The sequence below is a fragment of the Equus quagga genome, chromosome 3 (genome assembly GCF_021613505.1).
Source record: "Equus quagga isolate Etosha38 chromosome 3, UCLA_HA_Equagga_1.0, whole genome shotgun sequence".
In the NCBI taxonomy this organism is placed as follows: domain Eukaryota; kingdom Metazoa; phylum Chordata; class Mammalia; order Perissodactyla; family Equidae; genus Equus; species Equus quagga.
The window spans coordinates 65,824,610-65,840,124 of NC_060269.1; the positions used below are offsets into that span (position 1 = coordinate 65,824,610).

The 15,515-nt window shown below is 41.8% G+C and overlaps 1 protein-coding gene across 1 annotated transcript in view; it reads left to right on the plus strand.

The window, feature by feature from the left end:
- EBF2 (EBF transcription factor 2) overlaps window positions 1-15,515 on the plus strand; it is a 187,122-nt gene that overhangs the window by 113,202 nt on the left and 58,405 nt on the right. Inside the window, exon 7 of the mRNA XM_046655633.1 lies at window positions 14,456-14,537. Within this exon, the coding sequence (XP_046511589.1) occupies window positions 14,456-14,537 (82 nt within the window). The remainder of the gene's footprint in view (window positions 1-14,455; window positions 14,538-15,515) is intronic.

The following is a 15,515-nucleotide window of genomic DNA, read 5'->3' on the forward strand; positions in this document are numbered from 1 at the left end:
TTCTACCGGGAGGAATGGTGGAATTATAGTTTTAATTCAGGTTGAATGAGCAGCCAATAAATTCTGACTCATGTATGAGCCAAGATGACTTCCTTGTGATGGTGTTGGGCCAGAGGCATTTCTGGGCCATTTCTGGGGGGTGGCGATCTTGTCGACAGGTTTGCCAGGGAGCGGCTGGCATCAGATCCTTGGCGTCCGAGTCAGCGGGGAATGCTGGGATGGACAGAGCCCGAGCTGCCTTTCCCGCAGCGTGGCTGCACGACCTTCTGTGCATCGTCCCCAGGGAGCTGTGGCCATCACTTTCCCATGCTCCTGGACCCAGTCCTGCTGCTCGCTCAAGTCCTGGCAGTTTCTTGAGAAAGCAGAACAGGCTCTGTGGCCTCTGAGTAAAGGGCCAAGATGTTTTACTTCCAGGTCAGCTGCTAACTTCCCAAGGGAAGTAATTTTTTTCTTTAATGGCTGTTTTCCATTATCCACTGCACGGAGAGAAACCACGAACCCAACTCTAAACTCCAGGTCAGGGAAGGCTCATTTGGGTAAAACCAAGTCTCTGGTTTTTGTAGATTCTTCGGTATTGAGTGTGTTGATTATCCAGGCCTTTCTTTTCCCTCATGATAACATTTTAGTCATTTATTTGATTTTCTTCTGTATTACAAAAAGAACTTGAGAAGGATCATTTGGCTCATCAGCACTTCTTTCAAAGGCGTTTTGGAGGGTGAGAAAGCCAGTGGCTCTGAAAGTCTTGAATGATTTTTGGCGACTAGATGCAACTTTTGTGTGTTTTTCTGTGCTATCCTGTCTCTTACTTTATATGTGTGTCTGTGTGTGTTGACACAACAATGATATCTGCTCTGGCAAGGGAAATGAGTGGTTGAATTATTTTAAAGTTTGAGATCTTTATAGATATCGGATACCCCCACATTCTCTTTCTCAAGAAAGGTTTCTTTATTTGAGTCATCCTGATTACATGGTCTAAAGTGAATGGACTGTGTAGACACATACTCTAATGCATCAGTCTTTAAGGAGAGATCGCATTTAATGAAGGGCAAGAATAAGTACCTAAAATCAACTTTAATCTTTAGAAATGGTCTGGACTTGTAAAACACTGTGTAACATAAAACCAGGTTAAAAAAAGAAAAAGAAATCTCAGTTTGGAAGTTATGTGGAAAGCTGAATTTTTGCTAGGCTGAGTCAAGGACTTTCAAAACCTTAAAATGAACTCAAGTTCTTGTTTTAAGCAAACCGGAGCTGACTTATGGACGTCGCATGAATCTGTCCCATTTACGTTTAGCCTTTCTTTGAACCTGGGGTGAGAAATCCCAGTGACTCAAATGGGATGGATGATTTTATGCCTAGCCTCCACTTTTGAAATAAAGTGGCTCAGTTTCACCTCGTTCTAGTAATCCAGCATATTTTTGAGCAACATTATGATAGAGTAGGATAGGGTATAGAAATGTAGAATGGGGCTGGCCCCGTGGCCGAGTGGTTAAGTTCGCGCCCTCTGCTTCGGCAGCTCAGGGTTTTACTGGTTTGGATCCCGGGAGTGGATATGGCACTGCTCCTCAGGCCGTGCTGAGGCGGCACCCCACATAACCAGAAGGGCCTGCAACTAGAATGTACAACTATGTACTGGGGGGCTTTGGGGAGAAGAATGAAAAAAAATGAAGAAAATTGGCAACAGTTGTTAGCTCAGGTGCTAATCTTTAAAAAGAAATGTAGAATGGGCCCAGAGAAGTGCCGGGAACTGCTTCTGTTCCCACTGGCAAGTGCTCGGGTCTAGGTGTGTTCTGGTTCCATCATGAGACTTTTCATTGGAGCATCAGTTTTTAAAGAGAAAATGAAAGAAGAGCTCTGGTTATCTACTCATGGGCAAAGTGAAAACTGACTAGTTAGTGGTCTGCGTGAAATGACCAGAGTTAGAACAAATGCAATGGTATTATAGGTAAAGAAGAAAAGTGGAACAGAGAAAAATCTCTTACTGGCGTTTAAAAGGAAGGTTGTATTTTTGGTACTAAGATTTGGAAATGTCCAAAACGTCAGCAATTCCCATAGAGTTAATAGAGCTTTTAGAATCAATAAAGTTTGAATGAAAAAAAAAAACCATTGGAAATAATGACTGATTCCTGGAACCTCATGTAGATACAGGGGTTGGGTTGAGATTAGACTAGTGTAATCATAGTCTGCTAAACTGACAACACTCTGGAATATTATTAGCTTTATCCGAATGCCTTTTTTATCAAATTCTTGACCTGATTTTTGTCCCAGTTTCTCTTTTATATCATCTAGGTTTAGTTCTTCCTTTAAGAAAAAAAAAGTTACAAAAAAATTCTAATGAAAGCTGGCTGACTTTTCTGTGAGTAATATAAGAAACTCTGTTTTGCTAAGGGAGCAACAGAATATTGAAATACCTGGTTTTATATTTTTACGTGGGTTTGGCAAATGTAGTCTGAAAGTGGCTAATATGACGCCTGACCTGGTGTTAATAGTCAATGATAATTCCACATGTACCACCTGCTACCTGTCAGGTTACACATTCTTTCTTTTTTCCTTTTTCCTTATGAAGGTTACATTAACTGTGAATATGGTCTTCATGGCTAGGGTGGAGGCAAGCCGTCATACTTTTCAGATGAAATAGAGCTTTGATGTAATTATCATCTTGGTTTCTTTTCTTCAGTCCCCGCTTCTTCCCAACCCACCTACCCCCACCAACGTTTATGTAGCCCTTAAAAAGCACAACATAGCATCATGAATTTGGGAACAGGGAGAGAGAGAAGAAAAGAGACAAAGAGGGAAGGAGAGAGAATCACAAAAATAAACTACGAGTGATCTTGGAGGAAAATCCTCCTGCCAAGAAATAAAATTGGATAAATTTCCTGGAATGTATACATAAGGGAAAGTACCCATTACCCCAAAATATGAACGTTAACTAACTGCTTTACACCTTAGTGTTTAAATGCCACAAAGTCGTTTCTCTTTCTTCCTAATAACTTGTCAGGAATTTCTCAAAAGCTAACTCCACGAAGATCACGATTGCTTCCTTTCTACTCTCTTGCACTGGTACATATTTTGAAATTGGCTAGACAAGGCTGAAAAAAATATCCAAAAAACCCAAAACCAAACCACTTGCCTATCAATATGTGGGACTTGACTGGGTGACCTGTCTAGCTCTTTCCATCTCTAAGCTCTGCTTCGGACAGTATGTAGAGAGCTCAGTTCAACACTTTACGGGAAGAAGAACGGGGAGACCCTCCCTTTCACTCTGCGTTTAACCATTAGGCACTTTTTCACTTTAGAAAAACAGACCTGCACACATTCCCGACTACAGAGAAACCAAATTTCCTATTATAACCATTCAGGATGGGATATGGGGAGTCTTAAAGAGAAGCACAATACATTAAAATGATTTTTCTTGAAAGGTGAAGACATTATTCAAGATTTCCGTGGCCATTCTCATATTTTTTGAAAGAAAATAATTTTAGCCTCTTATTAGTACTATTATTCCAGCTGTTGTTATATTCCTTCTGAGTAACTACAGAAGGCACAGAAAGCTCCCTTTCTGTTAGGCTTTTAACAATCTTCCTGAACCGCTTAATCTCTTAGATGAGGACCAAAGGCAAGAGCTATGGTTTGGCTCAGAAAACTATCCAAATATCTTATGTTTCCAAACCATCCAAGTAGTAACATTGCTTAGCTCAGAAAAATTTTTGCAGCTTTTTCTCGGTGCTTTCAAAATATTTTTCTCAGTCTGGTAGTCATTGCAGTAGCCCCATAAGGCAGCTGTCCCCGTTCTCCTTCTAGATAAGAAGAGATGGAGGCCAAGGTGAATACCTCTCAGGGCAGGAGCAGAAGCAGCTCCTCAGGCTGGCCCCCTGGCATCTGCTCCCAGCTATGGCCACAGGCCTCTGAGGTGCTCCTGGCCTTTTCAACTTTCTTCCCAACTCCCAAGCTAGCTTATGTCCTAAGTTTGTCAAGAAAATACTGGCTGACTAGTAGTGCAAAGGTACATTTGGTATGGTAATGAACCTGGGAAAATCATTTCCCATTCATCAGAAGTTTCTACTGTGTACAGCGTCACCATAAAAAAACTAAATTGCAGTGATAGGAAGCCAGGCACATTTCAAGTGGCTCTATCCTCTTGGCCCAACAGTCTTTTGGCCGCTGATATTAGTGATTTAGCTGAGTGGAAGGGCCAAGGAGCTCTCTATTTTCTCTAAAATGATATTTCTCCTCTCTTTGAAGGTTTAATAACTTCCTCTGCCAGAACGTGCATTTCTCACTTCATCTTTCTAGGTTTGTTCTCAATTTGCATGACTATCTGTTAAGCTTACCTTGGCCTTCCAGATTCCCGCCTTGCTTCAAATTTTCTAACAAGTCATCTACCCATACCTTGAACTCTCCTGATCCTGATTTATTTTTTGGGTCAAAATTAAGCTTCGTGCTTGATTATAAAACTACATTGTTTCACATTTTCAAGTGCACAGTTGCATATGTTTCTTCGAGACTCTGCTCTACAGCATTAAAGAGGGACCCTTCATTGTAATCATTACCGAATGGATACAGTACTAATGGAACTTAATTGTTTCCACTAGATAGATCTCGGGTGTTTTTGGCAGCCAAAATGAAAATGATTCCAAATACCATCAAAGGGGCTTATAAGCACCCAGCATGCACGAGTGTTTTGATATACAGTGGAGTGTTAATATCATTATCTCTCCTAATACAACATACGGTTACTTTAATCCTCTCCCGCCTCTGTGATCTTGGAAGATCCGACGGATAGAAAGCAAAGAATAAAACACTATATACAGGGAGACAAAGGGAGAATTAGTCCCCATCCTCTGAATGTGATTTTTTTGATTGTTTGAATGTTGGCTTCAAATATGTACCTTTATCAATACTGACTTCTGTATCTTCCACGCTAGTTTGAGTTTGTATGCGACATCAAACATACCTTTTCACACATGTTCTTTCCAGATTTTTTTTAACACTTACTTAGCAGTTTATAGAAGGAAGTGAATGATCTCCTCAAGCTGCTTACAAATTAAAAAAAAATCTGTGCTTATTAATTATGCAGGATTAGTCTAATTATAATTCAGCAAATTAATTAGCGACAGAAGGTGTTCTGAAACATTGGAGTACATTTGCATGTTAAATGGAGAGGCTAGTCTGTAATATATGTAAATTTATGCATGGCTTCATAGTTTAATTTAAAAATTTGCAGCTGCATATGGTATGGGAGCAGGTGAAAAGTCAGTTTTAGTTTAATGATGCTAACAAACATTGGATGGTGTCCTGTCTTAGCAAGAGAATGCACTCCTATCTGCTAATCTACGACTCTGTCATAAGAATATAGCGTTACATAGATGTTCAAACTCAAGGTCATTAGTGAAGGGACCCATAGGTACAATACGTATAAAGCTGGAAACTGCGGAAAGAAAGTGATAATAGGAAGAGCCCAAACTCTGAACTTGGTTTGCCACTTAATCTGGTATTGCAGATTGAGTCAGTCGGCCTTCATTTCGGGAAAGTCACATTCCAGCCTGTGTAAAGACGGGTATCTTTTTGGCTGACTGGTATCTATTCTGGCAGGTGTAAAAGAGTTGTCCAACCTTGATTCCCTTTCCAAATATTCACATTTGCACTTCATTTCAATTTCCTGGAGCCGTGGGAAAGTTATTACCGAGTTATGAATTAATGGTAGGGTAGAGAGTTTTACACATTGGCCTCAACCATCTGGCAAAACAGTAAAACCAGCGGACCAGGCAGCAGCAAAGGGCTCTTGGTGTAATTGGTGTTCACTGCTCAGCCTAGCATAGATGAGCTTCACAGGGAGGGCAGAGACGGGAGGGGGAGGGGAGGCTGCAGCTGAGGAGGGGGCGCTAAGGAAATAGGACGGGAAGGACCCATTAGGCTGATGGCTGGCTAATAACTTCATTTCTCTCCTTCACCTGAATAGTCATGGCATTAGAAAGGGAAATAGATTTGTATTCTAATTCTGAAGTCTCACTGAAAGATGTTTTCTGAAGCCAGTCTGTTATGTGTTCGGTTTCACTCAGTCTTTTTTCCTTTTCTTGATGAGAAGGGAGAGAAAGGATAGGGCAAAAAAGAGGATGCAGGTTAAAAATAAAAACAAAAACAAAAAAGGAAAAGATAGAACTATGCAGATTACAAAGAACACTCCAAAGGCATTTGATGAGAACAATTGGAATTACAAACCTGCTCTTAGTGTTGGGTTTCATTCCAGTTCAAGCCCAAAGTGTTCAATTATTATTTTCATTAATGGTGTCAGATTTTCATCCGAGTCCAAAAACAAGGACTTTTCCTCAGAGATTCTTCCCTACGAGCCTCATGGTGCCAAGAAATGGAATGCAGGAGAGTGAAGATGTGTCTGAATACAGAAGGAAGAAAAGTCCCAACATACAACCCGAGGTCCTCAGAAACTGTGGTGTCAGAAATAAGTGGAGAATCACAGTGGCCCCTTGTTTTTGCACCTCTGTGACTGTTTACAGCCGACTGCTTGCCGGGGGAGCGATGGGGACATTCACTTCGGGAGAAATCAAGAAATGGCTTTGAAAGGAAGTCTGTCAATACGGGAGTCAGAATTACACAGCGGGGGGAGTCGCTCCCTCCTGGTGCCTAAATGAATACGGCAGTGTGTTTGGTAACGAAGGATCTATTGCCAAACTGAAATGCCGCTTCCAGGAGCTTGTAATTGGAGTGAACGCCAATAGAAAATGATTCGATGGGTCCGTTGCCAGTTAGGAACCAAAGCTCTGCATTATTTTGCCTGAGCACAGTTTACTGAAAACAGTGATGAGGATGTCGCGCCCTCATTTTGTTGCTGTTGTTCTTTTCCTGAAATCTGTTGTAAGAGGTTAATTACATGTTCTTTTTTTTCTTTTTAAAATGTCTTTAAAATATCCCTAAAAATTAAGGGACGATCTTCAAGTGGAAATATATATTAATATTGGAGAGGGAAGCAGTGCAGAGAGAACCAGATTTGAATTTGTGGCAACTCCCTCTGGTGTAATTTTGTTTGGAAAATGGGCCATTTTAAAATGTAGTCAGGGAGAAGGAGATTCAGGGGAGAGGGGTACAAGCATCCATTGCAAAAGGTGAACGAGCTAACTTACTATGAACTGGGCTTCCACCCAAACACTTTGCGTGGGTAACTAATCCTCACTACTGGCCCAGGAGGTCATGTTACAGAGGAAGAAACTAAAGGTCCCTAAGTTTTACAATAAATAATAAGCAAAAAAGATAATAATTGCAGAAGCCTCGACACTATGTGGAAATGGCTTGGTAGAAAGACCTCCTTTCCCCCACCCACCCACCCCCCAACCCCCACAATGAGCTGCTACATATAGGACTGAAATTATCTACTTCCAAAGAAATTAGCTTGCTGGTGTATTTCAAAATCTCCAATGTAGGAGAGTCTCCTTTGTCATTTGAGCAATGCTTTCAAAGTTTGTATTTAGTGACTTGATTCTCAAAAAATGTTTTTCAAGATTTAGTTCAACTTCTTGTGTTATACATTGAAGTTCTGGATTTTTTTTCTCCTTAGTGTTGATGGACAAATGGCCTTGAATCTTCCTCATCCACTTCAGCGCTTTTGCATTCTCTTTGTAGAGACAGGCTGCAGCTATTTGGGCCGTGCCATCTTTGGACCATGTGGGTTCTTGAGACATCTTGTTTTCCAGATATCTGATGGACTTGCTTATCTTCCTCTGCACACTCCAAAATAGCCACAGAATTTCTAGAGATGCTGTCCCTGATAGGAGTGATAGACATTTTTGTTTGTTTGTTCTGCGGTATAACATGAAGAATGACTCTACTCTCCTTTCCAGAGAGTAAGATGAAGGATGTGACATGATCCCCCGTGTGGAACAATGCGGTACTAGTCCCCTGAAACTGAGATGCTTGGCAGTCTGTCCCACATGTTCCTTCAGAAGAGGTTTGGCCAAACTCCCCCCAGAGCAATGTTTTTCTAAGAGTCAGACAAACCGGAGTTCCACTCCTAGCTCTTCCACTTACTAGCTGTTTGACCTTGGGCAAGTCATCTGAACTTTCTGCGCCTTATTCATCTCCTCTGTAAAATAGGGATGTTAATTCTCCTACTCTCAGAGTTGGGTGGATTAAGGGAAGTCATACATGGCAAATAATATGAGGTCAATGAATATGGGCTACTTATTTATTATTATAATCATCATAATTAATCTTTTAGTCAAGGGGAGTTGAGCATAGTTGGAAGTAAGAAAGTTTGTTGCTTACAAAATTTCCGTAAACTTAAATTTTTTGAATCTGAAATGGACTTTCCTGGAAATAGCCTAGGTGAATAAGCTTTAATGGTAATATGGTCCTTCCTAAGGAATGTCAATGGAGATTAAAGATTTTATATATACTCTCTCCATATATTTATATTTGTACTTTGAGGGATTGTTTAAAAAAATGGATTACATAGAAAATCAGCTTATAAAAGGGAGTATTTGATATAAAGCTAAAGAAGCCAGTCAGTCAAAAATTTTGAATCGTCTCCCCTTTGCAGGGATCTTCTTGGACCTTTGTGCCAGCGGCCATCTTACCAGGCAGATCTCAAGTACCAGGTGTTCTCAGATGCCCCATTGTCAAGTTTTTAGGATGTAGCAAGAGCCAATGGGGAGTTTGACCTCTCAGCATCTCTTCAATTTTGTGGACTCAATTAAGAGTCTTTACAAGGTTCTTAGAGCATCAAGGCCTTTTCTTCTCTGGGCTGACACCTGAACAATCAACAGATTTATCAAGGGCACGTCATCTTGAGTCCAAGGCCAGGGCCCACTGCTGCCCTTCACCTTACTTGGGCTGCCTGGATTCGGATTCTGTTGGAGGCTTTGGGGAGAGGAATATGTGTTCTCTCTGTTGTCAGAAGGTTCAAAGAGGATATTAAAGTTAAGACCTAGACTAAGGCTGGAACATCATTATTGTGTTTTTCACTGATCTCAAGTGGAAACCAATTACTTAGGGGTTTTCCTACCATATAAAGCCGCCATGTGGGCCATTTTCAGGGTGAGAAAATGGCCTTATGGGTGTCCATCCAGCACAGCCCCTCACTCTGCCTAGTCCCCCAAAGGATGTAAGCTTGAGAGTATCCTGGGAGAAGAGAAGCAACTGCCAATTCCTTTCAAATATGATTTTATGATCCAGCCTATACCTACATTTGGTAGGTCTCAGAAATGATATGAGAGTGTTTTGAGGGAACGGGTTTATCTTCTTTTCAGAAGCATGCTCGGACAGTGGAAACCAATTGTATTTTAATTTATTGGACTCCAGAAAAGGAGGTTTAGCAGTTATGCAGATAAAATGTGTGTCTTCCTAAAAAATGAATGGACATAGGCCTTTAAGCATCTATGTCGTTTGTGAAACTATATCAACTCTATAGATGGCTCAGACTTTAGTGATCCAGTCTGCTTATGTGGCCATTGTGGCAGAGAGAAAGAACCAGATAGAGCAGCCTTGCTCTTGGCCCTTGGAGAGTGTGGAATGTTCTCATCCCCACATGTATAAGATGTGGCCATGTCATTGCAGGAGTTGTTTCCAGAGAAGGCAGAATTAGATTCTTTTTAAGGGAAGAAGTTTCCAAGTGAAAGGTATTTTACATACTATTTTACATAGAGTAAGGCTCTGCATAATGGTAGCTGTTAGTAGTGCCAAGTTCACATTCCTGTGATAAACATCCCTGTCTAATCTTCTTCTTAAAAGAAGCTTCCATGCCCTCCACAGACTTTTCCTAAAGATTTTTTTGTATTATAATTTTTTAGAATGCCCTATATCTGGGATTTCAAATTGGAGATAAAATTGAGTGGCCTCTTCCACAAATCTGGAGAAAGATTATGCTGGGTTTTGTACTAGTCAGATCATTGGGTATGATCCTGGAGTCTATCATGACTATTAAGTACTTACCCATCCTGTGATTTAGAGACCCCCGCTGCCCCACCACTGAGCCTTAACTCTGCACCCTATCTGTGCATCTAGTGTGAATCTCAGTTTCTATGTCGAATGGGCTGAGGATGCATCTAGAGCCATCTAGGAGCTTTCGTTCTGTTCTTGAACAGTGCTGAATTTCCAATATTCCAGAGATTGGGAGCAGAAGAGATTTTGGGGGTACTAGGTAATCCCCTGGGATCTTCGACCCATGTTCAGGGGTCTCCAGATTCATCTCAGAATCTACAGAAGCATATTTTGAATACTTTGGTTGTGTGCTCCATGAGGGCGAGGATTTTGTCCATCTCGTTTGCCATGGTGCCTGAAGCTTCACAGCATCTACTACACGCTTAATAACTGATCAAATGAGCAAATAAATAAATTCAGCAGGGGTTTTCAGTAGTAGGCATTTACTGTCATGCAACTATCTTTGACCTAATGTTTTCCTCTTGGGCTGCTATAATCCTCTCACTTTCCAAGAAACCAGAATCCTTCTTGGGTTTTTCTTCTTCTTCTTCTTCTTCTTCTTCTTCTTTTTTCAGAATATGTTTTCTGAAGTTTTTTTTTTAAATAGCTGTATCGAGATATAATTTACATCCAATAAAGTTCACCTTTTCAAAGTGTACAATTCATTGGTTTGTAGTATATTCACAGAGTTGCACAACTATCACCACAATCTAATTGGTGCAGGGAACAGAACACCAGATGGACCTTGCTGCCAGAGAGACCCAGGTTCAAATCCTTGTCTCTGCCATTTACAAGCTGTGTGAGCTTGGGTAAATTTCTTAAATTCTTGGTGCCTTTGTTTTTCCCAGCTGTGAGAGGATTTGGACTCATAAAGATATTGTGAGAAATAAATGAGGCATTGTGTATCAAGCACATAGCTTGGAGCATGGCACAGAGTAGATGTTTGGCAAGCCTTCTTCCCCTCCCCTCTGTGACCCCCGTACCCTTCAGCTGCTGGAGCACACAGGCTGGTGAGCAGGGACAGAGATGGCTCTGAGGTGATATTCTTGAGCCACCTTCTCCTACTTCAGAAGCATAGAGAAAGGATCCGAAGGGAATGGTGCATCTCGCTGAATAACCTGCCCATCAACCCTGAGGCAATGCCAGCTCTGGCCAGAGCATCAGCCAAGATGCCCCGTTTTCCACCAATCAGCTATCCTTGATGATTCTTCTTTCTCAGTCTCAGTCAGTGGGTTTGACTTATTGCAGAAAACCCCCCCACACACCCCTGTTGAACTTTAATAAGTTCAAAATAGTCAAAATAAGTAAAAAATAGTCTTTTTGTCTTCAGTGATTTCTTCCCCCAATGTACCCATTTCTGGAAGGTTCTCAACTCTACACATTTTTCTTTGCAATCATAGAATATTAATGTTGAAGGAGCCCTAGAGATAATCCAGTTAAACCCTCTTTTTAACAGCTGAAGAAACTGAGGCCCCAGGAAGTGAGGTAACTTGGTTACATAGTTAGTTGGTAGCAAGTCGAGACGAGCACACTGTCAGCATTTACTAAATATTTGTGGAATGAAAGAATGCCTTTTGGTACATTATATCGCCACGGTTGACCTAGGAACCAGACTGAAATCTAAGGGCTTGAGTTCCTGTTTTGACCCCACCTCTCTATTCCTCTTTATCTGTAAAGCAAGGATAAACCGAGAGTTGTTAGTGTTTACTCTTAAGGGATGGGATCAGAAGCCCTGTAAAGTGTACCACACTAAGTGGTCATAATATTTATGTAGTCAACATTGTTTGGAGAAAGTGGTAATAGCAACTTCCATGCTGATGAGGATCTGTGCCTTTGGTCTGAATCTTGTAATTCATTTTGGTTTCCCGTTTCTGAGTGGAGAGAGCTGACATTTTCCAGGCAGCTCTGGCTTCGGAGGGATCCAGACCCAGGGGATTTGTTCCCTGCAAGTTACCCCATGGTTAATGAATGGTATGGTTAGTACAGGGTTCTGTACCAAGACCCTGAGCACAGTGGGTGGAGGGGGTGATGGGGAGAGAGGTGGAATTCATCAGTAAAAGGAAGAGAAAAAAAATTAGAGATGTCAAAAGTTCCCAGAATTTCTTTCAATTAATTTTTAGGCCCACATATAAAATATCCAGGCCTTAATTTCTGTTGCTATTCATTTAGGAGTGGCTGTGCCTTCTTTTAGAAAGTAGCACAAAATGTCAGAGAATTTTCTCTCTCCCTCTTCCCTTACTCCCACCCTCTTCCACCACCCTCTTCCCCTTTGTGAACAGAATGTATCTCCTTAGTGTGCAGGGGGCTGTGTAGGTTACAAACTCAGACCTCAGGCCAGCGAAACAGTCAACACAGGGTGTTTCCCATCCAAAGAACTGTTAAGGGTCCTAATTTAAAATGAATAAAGCCTTTCAGCAGGCCCCTTGTTCCCTTAAATCAATTCTGTTTTATGTAAACATTTATCTCCTTTGCACTTTCCCACCCACCACACCCTTCATATAATAGTGCCTTCGTGAACATTAATGTTTTCACCAGATACGTTTTGGAGCAGGGATGGGGTAGGGAAGGGGAGCCGTAACACACAGAATGCATTATGAGGAGCCCAGTGTGGCAGAACTTTCCCAAACTCAAGGAGTTAGTGAGAAAAAGCAACTCGATTTGGTTTTAATAGAGGAAAAGAAGTAAATCACTGACGGGGGTGTTGGACAGATGTGGTGTGGGGTCGAGGGCTATTGTTTGGAGAGAAACACAAGCGAGAAAAAGGCAAGTTCTAAGTATATCGTGAGAGATCCTCTGTGCATTATAAGTGGCTATAGCTGACTGTGCTATGAATGTGCAAATGGAAGACTCTTCCCCTTCAAAAAATAAAATGTTTGAATTCTGGTCAATCTTCTCTTAAATAAAAGCTGCAGTCCTTTCTAAGGCGCTCCGCTTGCTTCGGGCAGACGTTTACTGCACTTTAGGACATGGGGGCAGGCTGCGAGTGCGCACACCGCCAAGAGCAGTGCGCAGCCCTCCCTGCTCCTCGTCCTTCTGGAGGTCGCTCAGATGCAGACCCTGGACCCCTTCGCACACAGGAAGCGATGCCAGCCTCCCACCCCAGAAGAAGTGAAAAGCAGATGTTATAAAATAACAAAAAAATATTTAGCTGTTATTCCCAAATTCACACCCAATCTCATTCATAGATAGGGTCAAGAGCACAGGGCCAAATATGTTTACCAAATCTGGCTTTAAAGAACCTCAGATACCGAAAACACTCTGGAGAGTGCCATGCTCATTCTCCCCTCCTTTATCATTTACTGTTTATCTTCCCAGCAGGTTTTGTTATAAGTGATAAATACAATTAATTGGAGTGCTCTCTAATTCTTTTGTGTGATTGTTAAAAAAATAAATAAAAATAAACCATCACCGTGAGAGCATTTCACCAACCGTTGCTTTAAAATAGAATTTTTGGAAGCATTGTTGATTTCTCCTTATTTTTGTTGGTAAATCCTGGGGAAAATGTATATCTTTTCCTTTAAAGTTCTAATTCAAGGCATGGATGTGAGAGTTCTGAAGGGACTTTGGGACTGCGGTAAAATTTCGTTGTCATAGTAACAGAAAGGGAAAGAGGCCTAGCTCACCTGGGACTTTAACACTGCAAAAGCTGGATTTTTTTTTTTTTTAGGGAAAGGACTCTGCAAGTGAAATAAATGAAAAACTTATTGTATTTTGAAACAAAATTCCAAACATTAAATAGGTAAGTGGCTGAAAAGGCCACTTCTGCCATTTTTCTTGGCTGATGTACTTGTCTGATTCAAGACACCTAATTTTAAAATTGCACAAACAGGTTATTTAGGAGAATGTTGGCTTAAACAATATGTCTTATGAATGATAACCTCACACAGTTATTCTGTGCCTTTGTATTTTTCTGGATAATCTATAGAAGGTCTGAAAGGACATTCACACTTGTTATTAATCATAACAACCCCAGCGTACGCCTTCACAGAAAGACTCTGTCTTTGGATGGTAACGTACCGTTTTCTGACTTTATGTACATTGGTTGAAAATCTCAGGTCTGCTTTGTGTGTGAGGGTGTACATGTGAGGTGTGTGAGCATGAGGGTGTGTGTGGCCAGCGGAAAGCCACAGATGTGAGGAGTGCTAGGATTCTGGGCTAATCGTGCCATTTTTAACCCTCTGGAGTAAGACATTTTTGCACGGCAGGAGTCACTGCTGCTTTTGAAGGCTTTTTTTGGAGAGAGAGAATGCTCTAGCAACTTGGGGGTGGGCGTATGCACCAGACCAGCTTGTGAACCAGTTCACAGTCCTCAACAGTCATGAAGCAGGCGGCGCAGGACTTGGGACTGAAAACAGCCACATTTACAAGTTCAAGTTGCAGAGGGTCAGCCGTGTTGCTTCACAGGCAGGGCGGCTGAAATTCCCCAGACCTGAAACACAATCACTTTCGAATCAGATCTAATATAATGCAGATATATTCTCTCTGAAAAAATGTTTACGTAAAAATGTAACACATTGCTTTCTCTTCACAGATTCTTTTTAAAATTTTTCCTCAAGTGCAATCAGAATTGTTTGAAAACAGCGGGAAACCCAAGGGACATGAGAAGGTTTCAGGTAAGAGGCCCTCAGCGCTTTCCTTTTAAATAAGCCATCCAGTTTTTCCTCTCCTCAGCACTCTTTTTCTTTTTCTTTTTTCCTTTAGAAAACATTATTCAGTGATGCTGCTAACAATAAAACAGATAACTGTAAATGATCACCCTCCTCCATAGCACTGAGGCTTTCTTCATTTTGTAGTGTTTAGGCCTCTGCTTCCATTGCCAAAGCCCCAGGGGAGGGGCACCAACCCATGCTGGAGATTTGATTTTAAGCCCTCAGGCTGCCGTTCGCACACACAGCTGCCCACAGCAGGAACCGTGTTCTTGATATTCAGCCACCTTGGGATTTTTCAAAGCAGCTTCTCTGTGCTTTCTGCAAGCAACAGCTTCTTCCTCTCCTTTTCCACCGATTAACTATTCAGTGGGCTCTCTCGGAGTCTTGTGGAAAGCGCGGCCCAAACAGCCGTGCTCGCTTTAAGATCGCAGCATGACAACAAGACCCACGGGACGGTGACCCAGCTGCCTGGCAGTTAAATCTGCCACCGGTTTCATCACCCTTGCCACTGATGTACCGAGGATACAAGCTAATAAAAACACAGGGCGAGGCAAAGCGTGTCAGGTTGGAGATGAGAGGGAGCGCAGCCCCGCTTGGCCCCCTTCCTTAATCTTTGGAGGACCCATATTTAATCCACCAAATGGCTTTCCTGCCATTCCTGCCCAATCGAAATACATAGTGCTCCCTTCCCCATAGAAAAATTGAAAACATGTTAAACAATAGTGTTCAAGCTTGAGACCCTAAGAAAAATCCTGGCAGCAACGAGAGAGGTGGGCATTATTAGCTTTCTGTTTCAGGTGAGGAAAGCAAGGTTCTGGGAGTTTAGGTAACTCACTTCTAATCACAGGAAGGAGGTGGTGGAGCCAGGAGCCAGGACATCTGTCTGATCAAATTCCTTCCCCCAGACCAGGGGTCTGCGACGTGTGTGCTTTGCCTTGCCTT